Below are 21,114 nucleotides of genomic sequence, written 5' to 3'. Positions count from 1 at the left end.
AATATATAGATATATATATCTATATATATATATATATAGATATATATATATAGATATATATATATATATATATAGATATATATATATAGATATATATATATATATATATATATATATATATAGATATATATATATAGATATATATTTTGTGAGCTCGCGTTCCACTTCCGTTTGTCGTTGCTATGGCGATCGTAAGCTAGGAGACGGGAGAGGTGTCGATCTCCCTAGTTCTGAGGAGGAGCGTGATGTGTGTGTGTGTGTGAGAGAGAGAGAGAGAGAAAAAAAAAGAACAGGTCGAGTTTGTGACGCCTAGGGGCTAGGAGACAGGAGACTCGCGTCGCTTTCCCTAGTTCTTCTGAGGAGCGTTGTGTGTGTGTGTGTGTGTGTGTGTGTGTGTGTGTGAGAGAGAGAGAGAGAGAGAGAGAGAGACTCGCGTCGCTTTCCCTAGTTTTTCTGAGGAGCGTTGTGTGTGTGTGTGTGTGTGTGTGTGTGTGTGTGTGTGTGAGAGGGAGAGAGAGAGACTCGCGTCGCTTTCACTAGTTCTTCTGAGGAGCGTTGTGTGTGTGTGTGTGTGTGTGAGAGAGAGAGAGAGAGAGAGAGAGAGAGAGGGAGAGGGAGAGGCTAGGAGACTCGCGTCGATCTCCCCAGTTCTTCTGAGGAGGGTTGTGTGTGTGTGTGAAAAAAGCCTTACACTATGAAGCGCGTGTGCACTGTGACTACTTTTATACAGTTGATTACCAGCTGGGCATTTCACTCTGTCTCGTGCTGAAGCCTGTCACTGTCGACCAATCGCAGCAGGCTGTCATCGGTCCAATCAGCGCAGATTAGCTTCGCGCTGAGGAGGGGTTTGGGAACAAATGAATCGCTGAACGATTCATATGGGAGTCGTTGGGATAATTAGGTAAAAATAAATGCAGATTATAAGACCATAAAAGTGTTTTATGATCTTGCATGCATATTAGACTGTTGTTGGAGACCCTTACAACCTAAATATGACCCTATTTCATGTATAATATGGGCTCTTTAACTTCATTTGCCAATTTCATCATTTAACTGGTACAGTATGCTGTTAGGAGTGCAAAGATCATGGGTTTTGGATTTAGAAGACACATTGAAAGCAAGATTCTCCCAAATTTGTGAATTTAAATGTAGCATTTAAAATAGCATGTCGCAATTAGTTTTTTTTTTTTTTTTGCCCTCGAGTCCAAGTCATTTGATTTTGAGTATCTACTGATACCAAAACTGATACGATGCTTGTATAATACATAAAAAAGAATAAAGCAAAGTGATGAAACCGATCCGGTATGTTCCTTAATTTTATTTAATTCGCCTTACTTTAACACTCAACAACTCTGTTAACAAACAGAGCACTTTTAGCTTGAACAATCAAGTATTAAATAAAATAAATCCTTCACTTTTGTACTTTAGTTCATCAGTGTATATAAAAAAAATTTAATATGAACACAAATAGCACCTCAACTTATGTTTTCATATATCACAGTTTGCTATGGAAATGTTGTCGTCATCAACTTTATAACACCTCTAGACCACAGACATACTCGCGCTTTTCACTTCAATCTGCTTTCGTGTTCTACAGCATTTAACCAATAGTGCCTCTGCCACAAAGTGATGTCATGCCGCACGTGTTGCTGTTTCTGTGTGAAGTCAAGAAAGAGGTCTAACTCTGTGCCTCCGGGACATCCACATGGGACGATAACCGGTTTTAAGGTTTACCGCGGTTTGGAAAAGTCAAGGTTTTAAAACCGTCATAGTTTTCTGTTATACCATTGCTATGATGTATATGTAGGTTTTTTGTTTGTTTGTTTTTTACATGTTTTCACAACTATTTAAAAATGTATTAAACTAAAAAGTAAGTTGCTATACATTTTCAAAAAAAGTAACTCAAATATTATTACTTTTTCAAAGTAATGCGTTGTTTTTTATACATGCTTTTTACAACTATTTTTTTTGTTTTTTTACGGCAACAGTATCTTCAGCAGAAAAGGAACCTCTACATCAAAGGCTACTGGCTCAAAATATTTTAAATGTTTAATGAAATAAAATATATTCTTTTCAATGGGGAAAAACGTTTTTTTTTACCCAGACATTTAAAAAGAACTTATTTTGAAGCAGTAATCACAATACCATGAAACCGTGATATTTTTATCCAAGGTTATCATATGTCAGAATCTTATACCGGCCAATGCCTAGCCACCGCTTAACTATAGATGTGTTATAAGATTTATAGATGTGTCCTCCTGATCGAGTCTGAAACCGCATGATCAGGCCCGATTTCCGATCATATGATCGGATCTGAACATCCCGCATTTAAATATTTAACAATAAATTACTTGATGTTTTTTTAAATATTTTAATGCTTAGAAGCAGTTATTAGAGCATAAATACTTAACTCTTATTAGAGTAACTAGATTAGTAGATTATTAAAGTAACTAGAATGCACACACAGATCTAAATATAACTAACATTTTTTTAACTGTAAATCTTTTTAGCTAAATGCTTCTGTCAAATGCATTACTTTAAATATAGCTTTAAGATACTTAACAGCAGATTAAAAAGTTTTTCATTATATACAATAAAATTACTTAAAATAAATATTATAATTCTGTATTTAATGCACTATTAAAATATATACCATATCTTCCCTTTTTGGAGATGTGGCTTTAGGGGGTTCACACACCAGATGCACTGTTCAGCTATGTGCCATGTAGCATCATGCATTTTAGAATTCTAAACATAGATTTCTATCAGGGTATGAACAGTCTGCGGGTGTCCGCAGCACCCAGCTACGACTCTGGACACTGTTCATATTTCTGCCACATCACGGGGTGCCGTATGAATGGTTTCATGTTCATGATAAGAACTATTTAGCAATTTAAGGTAAACTAACAGCATTCTGTTGTCATCTGTGTTTAAATCCAGAGCGGTGTCTGGAAGATCACGAGCTGGTGGTGTCGGTGAAGGCCTGCATGCCTCCAGAGAGCAAGTTCCTCTTCAGGAAGAACTACGCCAAGTATGAGTTCTTCAGAAACCCACTGGTGAGAGGAAAAGCCTGTCCCATACAGCCCACCCACTCAGGACCACCACTTCAAACCAAATCCACTGAAATTAAAGTCTGCTTATCCCCAAAAATCCACTAAGAACACTTGATTCATGACTTGCAAGCTATAAATCCTTTAAGACAAGCCACTGCAGGTGAAGAGGGTAAAATATGAACAGTTATCACCATACTTCTCCAGTTGATTGATTGATTGCATTAAGAATAGCAAACATACTTTGTATAAAAAAAAATAAAAAAAATGAAAGAAAAAACAACCACTGACTTCTATAGTCAGCTTTGGGGAAAGATACTTTTGAAAGTGATGCGTTACAATATTGAGTTACTTCCCAAAAAAATAACTAGTTGCGTTACTTTTTATGGTAAGTAATGTGTTACGTTACTTTTGAGTTACTTTGTATTACCTGGCTGAGGCTTGATCTCTTTCAGAACATGTTTTTTTTCTTTAATAGAGGAGCTCTTCAATTAACAACACACCTACATTTACCTAAAAAAAACACATAAATATATATTTATGTCAATAAATATTTTAGGATAATGTAATCTAGCACTTCCTGACCCCAGAGCTCTACATGCTGCTTATTGAAAGTTTAAAGCAACGTGTTTGCTACTTTTGTACTATTTGTCTCTAGTAAAATCACTGTCCACTGAGACAGTCCCCTTTTCCTTTTCTTCGATGCCTTCAAAATATTTTCTCATTGAAAGCAATTTATTTAAAAACTAAACTTTAATCAAACTAAAAAGTAACTCGCGTTACATTTTCAAAACAGTAATGTATTATTAATGTAAAAAGTATTATTTCTTATAAAGTAACTCATTACTTTACTCGTTACTTAGAAAAGTACTATTATTGCATAACTTGTTACTTGCAATACGTTACCCCAAACACTGTCCATAGGTTTTTTTCTACCAACATTGTTTAGAATAACTTGTTTTGTGTTCAAAAGAAGAAATATATTTCATAAGAGCCAATTGAGGTTGTATCTCATGCTTTTAATTAAAAAGAAACACTTAAGTGTATAATTTTGGATGATTTCAGTACATTACACTGAAAAACGAAACTTAAAACTTAACTTTAAACCAAGGTTTGGTTGGTTAATGTTAGTTAATGTATTTACTAACACGAACAAACAATAAACACTACTATTATTAGTATTTATTTAACCTTGTTAACATTAGTTAATGGAACAACGTTGTTCATTGTTGGTTTATGTTAATTCACAGTGCATTAACTAATTTCAAATATCATGAATTTGGATTTTAATAATGCTTTGGTAAGTTTGGAAGTATGATTCTTAATAAATGCTGAACACGTTTTCTTTATTATTAGTTCATGTTTGTAAATATATTAACAATAAATAATGAAACTTTATTGTAAAATGTGACCAACAAAACATTTCATAAAATATAGCCATGCATTCCTGCTTTCGATATGTTACAAAAACACTGGTTGAATTAATTTCCAGCCATTCAAAAACAGCTTTTATATATAGTTATATACAAATATAGTTATATTTAAAATGCTGACACAATTTTAATTTACTAGAACTTCTATGTTATATACAAACCCAGACATGACACCTTTTAACTGACAGCATTCCGACAACTACATTTGAACCTGTGTCATATAAGCGCCTTACGGTGTGAATGCTGTGAAACATTTTATCCTGCTCTCTAAGCCACGGACGTTTTATGCGCTTAGAAAAAATGTTCATGCAAAAGCTTAATCTGATTTGAGCCCGTGCTTTAGTACGGTATGTACTGTGTGTGTGTGCGTGTGTGCGTGTGTGCGTGTGTGCGTGTGTGTGTGCGTGTGTGTGTGTGTGTGCGCGCTAGCATTTGAGCAGTCTGTGGGCCGGTTAGTCCGAGTCTATTTGACAGAACACTTAACCTGCTCTTGGTAATCCCTGGCTTTGGAAAATGCTCGGCACAACTTGCCTAAATTAGCTTTAGATGGGTTTCAGCTTATGCCTGTTTGAATTCCTACATTCTTCTTAACATGTTCATGTAACTCAACTAGTGAAGGGACTTTGATTTACTGGTGGTAAAAAACAAAATAGGTTGTTGATTAGTTTGATGAGCTGGTTTACATTTATTAATGACCTAAAAAGATTGTATGTTTCGATTGTTTAATTGATTGATGCTGCATTAGTGTGTAAGTTAAATTTGATTTATTTCAGAAGTTATGTAAATCAGGGTTACCGTAAACAAAGCACTATTCTATATTTTAGTTCCAATTCATCAAAAAATATTTGAAATTTAAAAAGAGTGGTTTAACCCTAACCCTAACTATTGCAGTTTTTTTCATTAATAGTTTGAATTGGTTTTTATTTTAAGATTTTCTGTTTTCGTTTTAATTTCAGTTTAGTTTGTGGTCAATTTTGTTTCTTAATTTTTAATTTTTATTATTATTATTTTTCTTTACAGTTTTATTAGAATTATTTTAGTGTAAACCAATATCAATAGCCATTAATTCAGAGTGAAATATGCTAACACTAGCTATGTTTCCATCCATGATTTATAAAAACGTATGTGCATAACTGAGTACGATAAACTTTTTATTCGATAAGAAAAGATGTGCGATGGAAACACTTTTACCACACAAATTCCAGTATGTGTATTAAAAAAAAGTAATGTGATTATTTTTTTTTTTTTTTACAAGAGATCATGTGATAAAAATGTGTGTGCATGGACAAACCAGTAGGCTGAGCACATTGTAAAACATCTGAAATGTTGTTTTGGTCATTCTAAAATGCCTTAACCATCTCAGTATTAGTGTTATTAGGTTAAAAATGACCTCCAGAATCAAGAGCGTCTATGCTCTACGTCTCAGGGCTTCAAACATCACCATGCATCCATTGCATGTCAGCATTTGTCTTCTGAGGCGCAAGTAATTTATTAAATAAAGAAAAGAAAAGAAAAGATTCTCCTACCGCAGCAAATTACCTATTTACTGTTGATATTTGGTGCCAGTTAATCAGGAAGTGACGATTTTGTTCTCTTTGACTCATTGGATAGAAACGCTGCTTTCTTCGCACATCTTTTATGCGATATTCCAGTTTTGCACATAAATTTAATTTGCATCGTTGGATGGAAACATAGCTATTGACACTGATGGTTCTGCCTTTTTATTACAAATAATTGCTTTGTCAAATTTGAAATAAATGTAAATAACTTTATACTTTTATGTCGACAAGCTCGATCATGAGCAGAAAACGTATTTCTTTAAGTAAATTTATCGTACAAGCAGTCCAACTATTTGGTTGTTTTTGCGGTGAAATATGAAGTGCCTGATGTGACATTTTATTTTACTTCTGGCAATAAAAATAAATAAAATTATTCCTTTTTCATTAAACACTTAAGTAACAATTTATACTATTTACTTCTGGCTTATATATTATTAAAGATATTAACTGTATATTTGCAGTTATAAAGTATGTTCTTATTTTACCTCCCTAATCCTACCCAATACCTAAACCTAACTTCTACCTTACAAATAATAAGCAGCTAATTAGTTGTTTATTTAGCCAAAAATCTTAGTTAATGATTTATTATTAGAGTGAATTGTACATTAAAATAAAGTGTGACCGAAGTTAATATTCGTTTATATTTTAGATGCGATATGTCTGTTTCTGCTTTTGTGAAAACATTACCTTAAAAACAGAACTGTTCAATCAACACACAATTGTTAATTGTGTTTCCTTTCTGAATGAATCTCTATTTTAAACAAATCAATTGAACCAATGATTCAATAGGTCATTCTTTTGAACTTCTTACTTCATTAATAAATGAATTGTTAATTGTTAAATGAGTCATTTGATTGAATCTAATAAAGTACTCAGTGACTTAGTCATTCATTTATATTTATATTTATATTCATCTTTTAGTTTCAGTAACACTTTACAATACAGGACATGTGGTTAATTTTAACCAATGTATTTACTTACATGAACACACAACTAACAATGTCACACACTAACAAATGTATTTATTTATTTATTCATTTATTTATTTTTATTATTTAGTACTTATTCATGTTTGTTAATGTCAGTTAATTAAAATACATGCAATGTTAGGTTGTGTTAACTCACTAATGTCAACAAGTACAGCCTTGGATTTTAATAAATGATAACATTAGTAAATGTTGAACTATGAATAATTATTGCTGTACTAAATTGCTTCTAAATTACCTTTAGAAGTTTATTTAACACCATACTGACTCTACATATTTTAAGGGGGTAATTTCCCAGTGAAATTTAACATATACAATAATTAGATTAAAATGAAAGTTTCTGTTCTGATAATAGCACTAATTTAAAGTTTGTTCAGTCTAGCTTGAATGAGGATAAATGTTCATATTGGCCCAGTGAAAAAAAAGGTGAACCTAAACTCTACCTTAACTAAATGTGGCTTCCTGTTACTAATCATATAAACTCAGCAATTTAAAAAAATAATGATTTTTTAGTTTGATGGAACAGAATGAGTTGTTCCATTACGTTTCATGTGTGCTGTTGGCAAATGTTCAGTGCAGACGGTCTTTTTCTTACCTATCCTCCTCTCTCCTCTACTCCCAGAACTTCTTTCCGGAGCAGATGGTGGCTTGGTGTCAGGAATCGAATGGCTCTATCCCACAGTCCCAGCTTTTACAGGTGAGGAACGCACGCAAATGCATCTGTGACACAGCAAAATCTGGATTAGCCTACATTGTTACCTGCGTGCGTCACTCTTTGCATGACTGTGTGTTTGCCGAATGAGCAAAGTGGATTCAAACGGCTTTTGAAATGCACACTCATGTCTTGTGATAGCAGAAATGCTGCGTTTTTAAAGCATGGAAGGCATCCAGGTTTGAAGAACTCATTTTCCAGATGGTCCTCTCTACTTTTTTTTCTGTTTCCCCTCTGCACAGAATTTCTTGAATTCCAGCAGCTGTCCAGAGATCCAGGGCTTCCTTTATATGAAAGAGACGGGCCGCAAGTCCTGGAAGAAGCTCTACATGTTCCTGCGTCGTTCTGGACTCTACTACTCCACTAAAGGAATGTCAAAGGCAAGATTCTCCTGTGATATTAATTCATAAGTTTTGCATTTAATGTGTTTATGAACATATCAGTGCTTTCTGGTGGGTTTTTGAAACTGTTGACAATTGTTGATTTTTTTTTTATTTATTTATTTGAATTTTTTTGCATTTTTTCTTAAACCTTTGGAGCAGCACATGGTGTGTGTTTACAGAAAAATGTTACTAGTGAAAAATGTTTTAGCTTAAAAATGTTAAAGTCTGAGATTCATAAACTTGCAACTGAAATTAAAGTTTTATGATAATGAAAAAAAACAATAAAAAGTAAATGATTAGATTAATATATCATTCTGCCCTGTTTCAAGTCCATTCATGGTAATTTCTCTATTTATTAGAAAAAGTATAATACACGCTTTTCTATTTTTTTTTTATGTAATATTTATTATATTTGTAGAACAAATCTCAAAGGTATTTTCTTAGATTTTTTTTTATAGTATTTGTTAGATTTTAATTTTATGTTTATTTTTTTTTTTCAATTTAGGCTGTTAAATTTGATATTGTTAATTTGTTAATTAGAATTGTTGTAGTTACCTGAAACTGAAACCACAAAATATCACATGCGTAACAGTGCGATATGGCTGATATACACTAGTGGGAGGCGTGCATTGGCTCGGGGCCACAGGTCAAATGCCTTAGTGTCCCACCAATGACGATATACAGCCATATTGCACTACTTCAAGCGTGAAATTGCATTTATACAACAGTTTGATGGCATATCGCGTGTGTATAAAAAATAAAATCAAACACAGAGAGTCTCAAAAATCCTTTTATATGAGGAACTACTTCTGCTATCCATTCACATCTGCAACTGACGTCAGAACAGCAGAAAACGTGGCTAATTTACCAATGTCACTTTAGAGCTAGTATTTGAATGATTCTCTAGTGTAATATCTAAAATGTTGACAAAACAGGTGATTTTGCTCACATTTTAAGATTATAATGCTGAACAGCATGAAATGCCATCAGTCTAGAGACATTTCCCAGTATTTTTCTGATGTATATGGGATATCACAGTAATTAACCCCACAAACACTGCCAGAAACACTACCAGACTATAGTATAAATACAGCACTACAACACACAAAAAAAGAGAGATCGACCTAGAAAGTCACTTAACTGTTCTATAATAATTTGATTAGCTGTAGTTTAAAACTATGCTGAGTTTTTCTCTTCTAAGGGCTTATTATGTGGTCTCTGTTGCCATCTTGTGGCGAAACAGCAACCATCTTTGTTCTGCTTAGTATGACAGGCTGATGGTCACTGACACGCTCCGAAATTAGCTAAAATGATTTGGCAATAATTTAAAAAAAGCATCCAAGATCTGTTTTGTTATAGTTAAAGATGCATGTCAAATTTCAGTGTTCACTGCTGTCATTATGTAGGACTGTCTGTGTAAGCTGGGGGTTATAATGAAGTTATAATTGTGTTTTAGGAACCAAGACACCTGCAATTACTGTCAGACTTGGAGGAGAGCAATATCTTCACTGTGATGACGGGCAGAAAGATGCACAATGCGCCCACAGACTACCAATTCTGCATTAAGGTGAGCAGGACCACGGTCAGTACAAAATCATAGACATTGAGAATAGAGGAGGCATGGCTGGCTCTAATTCCAACTCAATGATACCCCTGTCTAAATAACTACCCATGCCTCACCTGGTACAGTGCATGCTAGTCCTTATTAACTGGAGTGCCTTGATTTGACAGTAGATCTCTTTGATTGACAGCCCAGTAAGGGCAGGACTGAGCTGAAGGAGCTGAAGATGCTTTGTGCAGAGGATGATCAGAGCCGCACATGCTGGATGACTGCTTTTAGACTGCTCAAGGTAGACTGACAAAACATTATGAGACATTATTACCACCTTATGAGGTCCTACTCCAGTTTCCTGTGTCACATTGTCCTGATTTCTTGCATTAAAAATGATTTCATGCTAAGAAATATTTCTCATTATTATTGTTTGTTTAAATATTTTTATTAAAAAAATTGTTCCCCCACCCCCAGTGTTAATAATAAGTAAATAATGATGCATATAAATAATAATAAATTCATAAAACTAACAGTTTAATTTAACAGCATGTACAGTATTTGAAATAAAATAGAATTTCTTGTAGCACTATAAATGTCTTTACTGACTATTTTAATCAATTTCATGATTCATGAAATTAATTAATTAATTAATTAATTAATTAATTAATTATAAAATAGGTTTAGTCTAACAGAATTTATTTGAAATGAAATAGAATTTATTGTAGCCCTATAAATGTCTTTACTGTCTAATTACTTAGTTTCATGAGTACTGGATTTTATTTAATTATTAAAATGTATTAATTAATTTGAAGATAAATAAATAAATAAAATAGCCCAGACAAACAAATAAATAAATAAATAAATAAATAAATAAATGGGTTTAGAATAGCAGCATGTATTTGAAATAAAATAGACTTACTTGTAGCCCTATAAATGTATTACTGACTATTTTATTTAGTTTCATAAGTCCTTAATTTTATTTAATTGTTAAAATGTAATAATTAATTTGAAGAGAAATAAATAAATAAAATAACCCAGATAAATAAATAAATAAATAAATAAATAAATAAATACATAAATAAATACATAAATAAATAAATGGGGTTAGACTAGCAGCATGTATTTGAAATAAAAAAGACTTTCTTGTAGCCCTAAAAATGTTTTACTGACTATTTTAATTAGTTTCATGAGTCCTTAATTTTTTTTATATTAGTAAAATATATTAATTATTTTGAAGAGGAATAAATGAATGAATAAATGGATTTAGACTAGCAGAGTATTTATTTGAAATAAAATAGAATTTCTTGTAGCACTATAAATGTCTTTACTGACTATATCAGTTTCATCAGTCCTTGACTTTTTTAATATTAGTGAAATAAATTAATTATTTTGAAGAGAAATGAATGAATGAATGAACGAACAAACGAATGAATGAATAAATAAATGGGTTTAGACAAGCAGCATTTATTTGAAATAAAATAGAATTTCTTGTAGCACTATAAATGTCTTTACTGACTATTTTAATTAGTTTCATGAGTCCTTTATTTTTTTTAATTAGTCAAATGTATTAATTAATTTGAAGTAAAACCACAAGTGAATAACCCATACCATTTTGTACTGCCTATAAAAATTGTAATGTATAGTAATAATAATCATGATGATGATAATAAACTTATTATTATCCACAATGTGACATTTGTTTTAAGCTTGTTTTATTTTATTTTTTATTGTTTGCTAAGAGACAATATTATGAAACACAATTAGTACTAATAACACTACACAATTAAAAAAAACTAATAATAAAAGATACATATTTATAAGTGAGCTATTTGTGAAGTTATTTCTTCCAAAGCTTATTTCAGCTTGCATAATATTGTATTTTTTTCTTTTCTATTAAAATGTTATTAGAAAAAATACAACAGCAATTAATAATAATAGTTAATAGTAGTTTAAATATCAATACTCAAATAACATTACTAATAATAAAATAAGAAATGAAATGAAATAAAAAATGTGAATTCTTTGGAGAACCCCCACCCCCCAAAACTCACACCCACACACGCACACTTGTCCATTCATGTTAACTCACACAAAAACACCTTCTCTTTTCAGTTTGGAATTCTGCTATATCAGAACTACAAGACCCCCCACCAGAGGAAGACCATATCAAACTTCACCACACCTGTGGTAAGAAAGATGGTGATCTTTCAGCCAGTGCAGTCAATGGGTTAAATGTGCTGCGTTCATGCTTCTCTGAGTCCACCTGGTATTATATGCACCCTGGTGTGCTCTTGAGGAACGCTCTTGCTGAGAGTTCGCTTAATCTGCTCATAAGCGTATGAACAGTGTGCTAATGAAGTGTGCGACTATAGATTCCTTTACGCCGATTTGCATTGGGAACATTCATGCAGGGAAAACGCATGAACACAGTGGTTGCTGTAGGGTTTAATTTTTTAAGCCTTCAGTGTTTTTTGCTGATCAGACTAAGCTGTTTTTAAGAACGGTGTGTAAGTTTTGGTTATAGATTTCAAGGCTTTTCAAACATGGTTCTAAACACTTCTTTTCACCCCAAAGTGAAGGTAAAAAATGCTCCATTTTTAACCTTTTCAAGTGTGAAAAGGGTTTTTTTATGTTTATAATGCCTTCAGGTTTTTGTAGTCCTAAATGATTCCTTGTGCTTTTAACAACTGATCAAGAGTAAAGCTGTATTTATGGGACTCTTTACAATGAAACGTCTCAATATTAAATTCATTCACAAACATATATAAAGGAGGGGAAAATGCCCTGGAAGTCAATTGTTACAGGTTTTAACATTTTCTAATTTATTTCCAAGTCTCAAACTGTTTGTTCAAAGATCTGGTCTCTCTTTTCTTCTCTGATTGGTTAGATGGCCCACTCTGTTAGGTTCTACCTATTGTCTTAAAGCAAAGGTGTCAAACTCAGTTCCTGGAGGGCCGCAGCCCTGCACAGTTGAGTTCCAACCCTGCTTCAACACACTTGCCTGTAAGTTTCAAACAAGCCTGAAGGACTTAATTAGTTTAGTTAGGTGTGTTTAATTAGGGTTGGAACTAAACTGTGCAGAGCTGCGGCCCTCCAGGAACTGAGTTTGACACCTGTGTCTTAAAGAAAAAAAAATATATGCTGATCGTTGCTCCTTGATTATTACGCTGGAATGAGAGTATACTTCCTTGCTGTATTAGCCTAGAAAACAGCAACCCCCCCAACCAAAATGGAGCTTTACTTTAAACAAAATGCTTGTTACCATATTTAAATTGCAGGTCTAGAGCCTTGCTTAGCATTTTATCACATATGGCTTGTTTCCACTGAGCAGTAGGGTTCAGTACAGTATGGTACGTATCTACTTCCATTTCCACTGTCAACAGTACTTAAATAGCAAACCATATTGTACCACTTTTGGCACCCTTTCTTAAGAATACCTAATGCAACAGTACAGAACCAATAGGATGCACTCAAAATGATGTTTGCTGTTTGTTCAAACTGCTTATTTAAAATAAGCTGAACCAACACAATTCTTGAAGTGTTTTTTTGCGACAACCTAATTGTTTTATGTTCAATACACTTTACTTTTGTAAAAACTAATGTTAACCTTCATGTTGTCCCTACTCAAATCGATTGTGTGGAACCCAGCATTTTTTTTTACAGTGTAACGCTTTTTTTGTTTGTTATTTGAAAGTTGTAAAAACACTATTGTTGAGTTTTTTTTAAGCTAAATAAAATGCAAAAACTATATTTGTGGTATATAGTATATTGTGGTATAATATGTTTGTCTCCCATTAACTGCTCTCAAAGTTTACCCATCTATGATGACTTCCACTGCCGAGAAACCCAGAAAAATGGTTAAAAGGGTCTGTTGGTTTACAAAGAATTGTCACTTGATCTCAACTTTGTCGTATTTCATCCTTACCAAGTATTGGTACTGTTGGCAGTGGAAATACAAGCCTAACCCGTACTGAATCATAATGTTCTATACTAAACAGTACCATCATACAAACAGAAATATATCTGTTTTCCTGTGTCTAGAAATGAGGCCATCAGAAGCACAACTACATTATTAGAGGGTCAAAGTACACATTGTTTGCAGTTAACCAATTAAAACCACAGACTGATATTATACAATTTTTGTTTCCCCAAACCTGCGTAAGTTTGTGCAGGAAGTTAGACTGGAATTACTGATGACCTTTTTCAGACAATCAGTTGCTTCTTTTGGGAGACCGTAACTATATTGATCTAAGCAAACAGCTGCATTACTTGTTAACATGAAAGTTAATGTTCAAACAAGAAAAATAGAGGCACTTTAAAGAGATAGTTCAACCATAAATAACAATTACCTCCCTATGTTAGCACACCAACTTTTATGAATTTCTTTCTTCTGTTGAGCCTAAAACAAGATTTTCTGAATAATGTTGTAAAGAAGTAGCCGTTGACATCCATAGTAGGAACAAAGAATACTGTGGAAGTCAATGGCTGTTTGTTTTTTACCACATTCTTCAGTATATCCTCCTTTGTGTTCAACAGAAGGTTTGGAACAGTAAATGACGACAGCATTTAAATTTTTGTGTGAACAATCCCTTTAATCTAATATGAAAAAGTTAAGCCTTATTCTAAAGTGGGACTGTTTTGATTTACAGCGGAGTGTGTCCGAGAACTCGCTGGTTGCGATGGATTTCTCTGGAAGGACTGGTCGAGTGATTGACAACCCGGTGGAGGCTCAGAGCGCTGCGATGGAGGAGGGACACACCTGGAGAGTGAGTGCTTAGATTAGAGTGCAAGTTTATTAGTCTGCCAGTTATTAAGTTATTGTAAATGTGTATTTAATACTTTTTAAATCTCTGTACAGAAGCGGAGTCAGAGAATGAATATTTTGGGAAGCCCCAGTCCTTTACATCCCTCGCCGTTAAGTTCAGGTGATTTTATTTTATTTTATATATATTTTTTTATTATTATTGTTTAGTCCCATTGAGGCAAGAGGTATTCTTAATTGATTTAATATATTACAAATATAAATATTATTTTGTATTCAGAAACTTTTTTATTCCTTATTTTATTAAATATTGATTAATATGCATAAATTTCTAGTTCCTAATTCTGAACCTTGGTTAATGGAAGTTTCAAAATTCTTGTTTAATTTTAGACATATTTAAACAGACAATTATTTTTATCTCATGGAATTTTATATATATCTTTTATCACTCGTTTATTCAGAAATTATTTGGCAAATAGCCAGTTATTTATATATATATATATATATATATATATATATATATATATATATATATATATATATATATATATATATATATATATATATATATATATATATTGTTTGTAATAATGTATATTTATTTGTAATCATTTCTTTGTAATTTTTTTCAGAATGTAGATATTAATAAAACTGAAGTTTAGTGTGTGTCGGAGCTGAGGAGTAGAAAAACTCATAAAACAGTTCTTAAAAAATGTATTGTAAAAAATATATATTTTAATTCAAACGTGCAGGCATAAATTGATAAAGTGTGCCTAAAGAAAAACACTTAAAGGTGTATTTTGGACATTTTATTTTCCCATTATGCAGAAAAAAGCACTTAATGAAAAGCCAAAGATACCAAAAACTTAAAGGTGAATGGAGGAAAAAAAAGTGTTTTGGCTGGAGCGTCTTGCCATAATTGGCAATTAGCATTTTCTTTCAAATAATGTCCTTGTTGTGTTTGTTCTCAGTGATTCACAGGACACAATTATGGTTCCACGGCCGCATTATGAGAGAGGAATCCCACAGGATGATTATGCAGCAGGGCCAAGTTGATGGGTATGGTATTTTTCTCAAAGATAAGCAATATTATCTACTGTTTTGAAAGAGGACCGTGCAATTAATCAGTGTTTTGTCTTGTAGGTTATTCCTGTTGAGAGACAGCCAGAGCAACCCAAAAGCATTCGTTCTCACTCTTTGCCATCATCAGAAGATTAAACACTTCCAGATTTTACCTGTGAGTAACTAATAAACACTGATTTCAAATGATCTTCATGCATGTATTAAGAGTTTTTTGAATGGAGCAAATTCAGGGTGTCCGCAGGGTCTTAAAGTCCTAACATGTCTTAAATTACAAAACAAAATGTTAGACCTTAAAAAGTCTTATATTTACTGAAATATTGGGTTGTAGGTCTTAAATCTTTTAAACTGGTCTTAATTGTCCTACGCCCTGGTAAACGGGGCAACATTCACTTGCACCAACAAACTTTTTGATAAAAGTGTATTTATTAACTGTATGTAGCAACATTTCCTCATTACGGTAACATTTGTTTAATTGTTCTCCATGTATTTAAAACATGTCATTATTTTTTAAAATAAACATCATATAGAAAAAAACAGTATGCATACAACTGTAGTTTGCATGTTTTGACACACTTTTTTTTTTAAATATGTGGCTAAGAATTAACTACATTTTTTGATGATGCGAGTAAAAATCAAACAACCTGGCCATTACAAAAAATCCTTAGCTTTTAGCCCCGTATAAAGCTCTTTAAAAACTAAAGTTTAAATGACGAAAATGAAATGCTTTTTTGCTTTACACATAAAGATGGGTAAAATGTATTTTCTGTCAAAGCAAATTTATCCAGGTCTAATGATGCATTTTGCTGGTAAATATGTGAAGTTCAAAAACACTTTTTTACTACATGAACTGAGCCCTGATTTGTTAAAAAAACATTAATGCAAAATATTGGAAATAGTTTTTTCATTTATTTATACCTCATCAGTGATTATATGAAGTATATTAAGTTTATAATTTTAATTATTATTGCTATAAATGCTACATAGATGTGTTATTAAATATGTATGCATTTGTTTTTGTATATCAATTTTTTTTATTAATTTAAAATAGATTGATATTTATACAATATATATATTATAATATAACTTTAGAAAATATAAATTAATATGTAAATTAGTAGTATTATATCTGAAAATGTATTAGTTAGTGTCAAATTCATTAGACTTATTCAATTATGTCCATATGTCATTGTATTAAATATTTTATCATAAATTTCAAGTACACTAATAATAATAGTATTATTTAAATACGAATAATTATTCTCTGCATTTTCTTGTCTGTTTTTGCAGTTTGAGGAGGATGGCCAGGTGTTTTTTAGCCTTGATGACGGCTCTACCAAGTTCACCGACCTGATCCACTTGGTAGAGTTTTACCAGCTCAACAGGGGGATCCTGCCCTGCAAACTCAAACACCCCTGCACCGTGGTGGCCTTATGACCCCCCTCCTCCTGAAACCTGCAAGCAACACACACACACACAGATGTAACTGAAAAAACTGGATTTTTATTTCTTTTTTTTTTTGTTGTTTAATTTCTGTTTTCTTTTTATTTCATAAATAAGCTGACGCAACCCACGGGCATGAAAACAAGTCATTCTCACAGCTCTGGGATTAGCACGGAAACTTTTGGGAATAATTATGGGACAGCTTTCCAGGATGCCCTGTCCTTTGGTTTTGACAAGGGTGCCTGTGTTTTTTGTTTTTCAACAGTCTCTGTGGTGATTATCATAAGCTTTCAATGAATTCAAGATGACTTCATCATTCAGGACATGACACTAAACACCCCCTCCCCCTATAAACTGATCAGATCAGGACAGTCATTTTGTGTGGTGTGTCTGCAAGGACTTGCAATTGCAAAGAGTTACTTGATGACGATTGATATGTATTATGTTGTTTCCTACCTGAACATTTTGCACTCTCGAGCTGAACACAGGTGATCCGCTTCATCCTGAGCTTACCGCGACAACTGTTACCCATTTGCCTTCCTCCTACCGTTCACCTTTGTTTCATTTTGTCAATGATAGGATTAGTACAGTGGAAAATTGCAGTTATGACCATTTGAGGTGACACTTTCTCGGTGACAGCCAAAAAAAATACACAAAAACCCAGTTTTAATACATCACAGCTAGGAGAGACTAGCCACAAGGGGTAGCAGACTTGCACTTCAAAAAAAAAATTATACTTGATCGCTAAATGCTTTACCAGCATAAGAGTTAGTTACGTTTGGAGTTCTAATCAAGCTTTGCCTTAAAGGAATGTTCTAGGTTAAATATGACTTAAGCTCCGTCAACATTACCTGTCGCATGCTGTTGATCGAAAAAGAAAATGGAAAGAGCAACAACAGCCATATCTTATTAATTTAAGTTTATATGAGGTAAAAAAAAAACTTGTTTTGTAAGTGGATTTCAATCAATATATTAGTTTTTTAATTAGTTTCAGACAATTAGTCAGACAAGTGTTTCCATCGTAGCCTAAAGGGACAGTTCATTCAAAAATTTAAGTTGCCGTAATGTGTCAAAATTGTCATCCTTGTGTATTAAGAGACTCAAAACATGAAACTATTAACTTTTTAAAATAAATTTTTGCCAAATTTCGAAATTTATATATGATATATAAATCATATATAAACTTGTAAACTTGTTTATATGTGATTTAACTCAAAAATTAGTATTAGAATTTACTTCACAAAGGTTAACAATCCATAATCACAATCTGTTCATTCCTAATTGTTGATAAGTATGCACATCATTATCACTTAGAAACCACTGAATCCACTGAATTGCAATAGTATATATATATATATATATATATATATATATATATATATATATATATATATATATATATATATATATATATATACTGTATATATGTATGTATATATGTATATATGTATGTATATACTGTATATATGTATGTATATATGTATGTATATACTGTATATATGTATGAATATATGTATGTATATATGTATGTATATACTGTATATATGTATGTATATATGTATGTATATATGTATGTATGTATATATGTATGTATATATGTATATGTATATATATGTATATATATATATATATATATATATATATATATATATATGTATATGTGTGTGTGTGTGTGTGTGTGTGTGTGTGTGTGTGTATGTATATATATATATATATATATATATATATATATATATATATATATGTAGATAGATAGATAGATATATCAGGAGGCACATGCTTTACTCCTGGTGTAATCGATTGTTCATAGTTTATATTCGGAGCCATTAAAAAAAACTTGACTCGGGCCTTAAAGGGCCACTGAAACTTGACCCCGGCCTCTTCAGTATGGCGAATCCCACCCTGAGCACAATTCAAGAGGGTTATTATTTGTTTCCAGGTCGTGTTACTTCGCGAACGTACCTAGCTATTAGAAGCTTAACAACTGCCTTTTCAAATCACTGTGCTGTTCTTGAGCCATGTTAAACCCCTAAAAGTGACAGGCCAGGCCAGGCCCAGACTTAGGCACCTGAAGGGACGCGGGATCCCGCACACACACACACACACACACACAGGCTGGAGGACTTTGCGAAGTCACGTCTCCCAGGCGTGTCTATAATCCTCTGAGGCTGCGTGACATAATGCGGTGAGGAGATTATCTCTTCTGCCAGCTTTGCAGTAAAAGCGGGTATACGGTTACCTGCGGCGCTGCTTCAGCAGTCTCCTGTCTGTCCCGATTTCCGCCTTGTTACTCTTCCAACACTGGCCCAGCAAGACTAAGCTATGGTTTTATTATGCTAACTCTGACAGTTGACTGTTATACTGCTGAGCTAGAACCACACGCGCCTAGGACGAGAGTGTGTACGACGCACACTGCGATTGTCAAACACTTTATGATACCACACAAGCACCTTTTTTTCATTTTTGCATACGATTCACGCTGTTTAACTTATGTGAAACGCTTTATTCATCTCAGATGTTAGCTACGACTCTGCCTTATTTTACATTATTGCTTCTTTATCACTTCATTATCGCTTCGTACGTAAATCATTTGTAAATTGTTACAAAAAGTACAAGCTTTACGCATTCGGCGTCAGGGATTGCGGTTGGCTTTTTTATCATGTTGTTTAGCTTTAAAGGAACACTCCATTTTTTTTAAATAGGCTTATTTTACAAGTCCCCTAGGGTTAAACAGTAGAGTTTTACTGTTTTTAAATGCATTCGGAAGATCTCTGGGTCTGGCAGGAGCACTTTTAGCTTTGTTTAGCATAAATCATTGAATCAGATTAGACCATTAGCATCTCACTCAAAAAAAATTGTTTCTTTAATTTTCCTATTCAAAGCATGACTGTTCTGCAGTTGCACAGTGTACTAAGATGTAAAATAAAAAATTGAATAGGTTGATATTCAATAGCCTTATAAGCCTAGAAAATTGCAATTTTTTATTTTCCTTTTGGACTTATTATATGGTGTAGAGTCAAGGTTTAAATAGGAAAATTATCAAATTCTGAGATGCTAACGGTCTAATCCAAATCAATGATTTATGCTAAGCTAAAAGTGCTCCTGGCAGACCCAGACATCAGATGGATAGATTCAAAAATGGTTAAACTCCACTGTTTAACTCTAGCGGCCTATTTCCAAAAATAATGGAGTGTTTCTTTAAGTCACAATTTCGACTCTGCAAGTTAGACAAGGATGCCTGATTACGAAGTATGTTCAAACTGGAATATGCAAGTGTGAAAGCGGATTCGCTCTGTCCAAATCAAGCTCAAAGGGTTTGGATGATGCTTGTTTTCATCAGACTTGTGCTGTTGTTTGGCTCACAGTTATGAAACGCCAACGTGCATGTGAAATATTACCTTTCCCTCCATGCATTGTACGGTTTTGTGAAATTGGTGACTGTGTAGAGATTATTTTATTTGTATGTTTGGCTCATATGCAGCTTTGTCTATTAGAAACATGCAAACAGTCACGCTCTTTTAAGTATGTGAAGCCTAAAGAGAGGTAGTAGATCTAACACTGTATTAAATACCATCTATTACTATATAAATGTGGTGCGCTCCAAAACAGAATGAAGATGTTGTGCATATTATGCATATTCCCTCTCAACATGTACCAGTGTGAAATATTTTTAGCTTATATCGTGTTTCCATTTTTATGTCACAAATGTCTTTTTATAAAGAGTATATATTACAGTATTAAATTAAGGATGTCTACTGTTGTCTTTTCTCACTATTGATATGATGTCAAGAATGTTTGTAAGATTATGGAAATTAATCTCCAAATAATTCAAACTAGATGAAACAGGCTAACATTTGCATTACAAAATATTACGTTGAAACTTAGCTTATTTATAGGAATGTAATGAATACATTTTAGTACATACATTATTATTTGTAACTAATTATTTTACAGCACTAGTTATTTAAATAACTTCTTTTTTCTTTTCATACTTTAGTTCTGTGCGTTTCAGTACTGACTTCTGCTGTAGTGTACATACAGCATAAACTAAAATCTGCCACATCAGTTAAATACTAAAACTTGGGCTCGTCCGGGATTTGAACCCGGGACCTCTCGCACCCTAAGCGAGAATCATACCCCTAGACCAACGAGCC

At 33.0% G+C, this 21,114-nt stretch overlaps 1 protein-coding gene and 1 non-coding gene across 2 annotated transcripts; one reads left to right on the top strand and one right to left on the bottom strand.

The window, feature by feature from the left end:
* The first annotated feature begins 2,920 nt into the window (after window positions 1-2,920).
* On the top strand, window positions 2,921-18,272 carry LOC130247103 (growth factor receptor-bound protein 10-like). The gene is made up of 11 exons (XM_056480292.1): window positions 2,921-3,056; window positions 7,651-7,725; window positions 7,983-8,120; window positions 9,580-9,690; window positions 9,875-9,973; window positions 11,788-11,862; window positions 14,325-14,441; window positions 14,534-14,600; window positions 15,409-15,496; window positions 15,581-15,674; window positions 16,808-18,272. The coding sequence occupies exons 1-11, from the start codon at window positions 2,988-2,990 to the stop codon at window positions 16,952-16,954; spliced, it is 1,080 nt and encodes a 359-aa protein (XP_056336267.1). The 5' UTR covers window positions 2,921-2,987; the 3' UTR covers window positions 16,955-18,272.
* Window positions 18,273-21,042: 2,770 nt separating this feature from the next.
* On the bottom strand, window positions 21,043-21,114 carry trnap-agg (transfer RNA proline (anticodon AGG)). Its single transcript has one exon. It is a non-coding gene; the product is annotated as a tRNA-Pro (tRNA).

The sequence above is a fragment of the Danio aesculapii genome, chromosome 19 (assembly GCF_903798145.1).
Source record: "Danio aesculapii chromosome 19, fDanAes4.1, whole genome shotgun sequence".
Taxonomy (NCBI): domain Eukaryota; kingdom Metazoa; phylum Chordata; class Actinopteri; order Cypriniformes; family Danionidae; genus Danio; species Danio aesculapii.
This window is presented reverse-complemented; position numbering and strand designations above follow the sequence as displayed.

Bases quoted from the DNA above. Each gene is read 5' to 3' on its own strand.
- LOC130247103 (XM_056480292.1), top strand. From the start codon at position 2,988: ATGCCTCCAGAGAGCAAGTTCCTCTTCAGGAAGAACTACGCCAAGTAT. The intron at 9,974-11,787 runs GTAGACTGACAA...TTCTCTTTTCAG, and splicing joins CTGCTTTTAGACTGCTCAAG to TTTGGAATTCTGCTATATCA. The intron at 14,601-15,408 runs GTGATTTTATTT...GTTTGTTCTCAG, and splicing joins TCCCTCGCCGTTAAGTTCAG to TGATTCACAGGACACAATTA.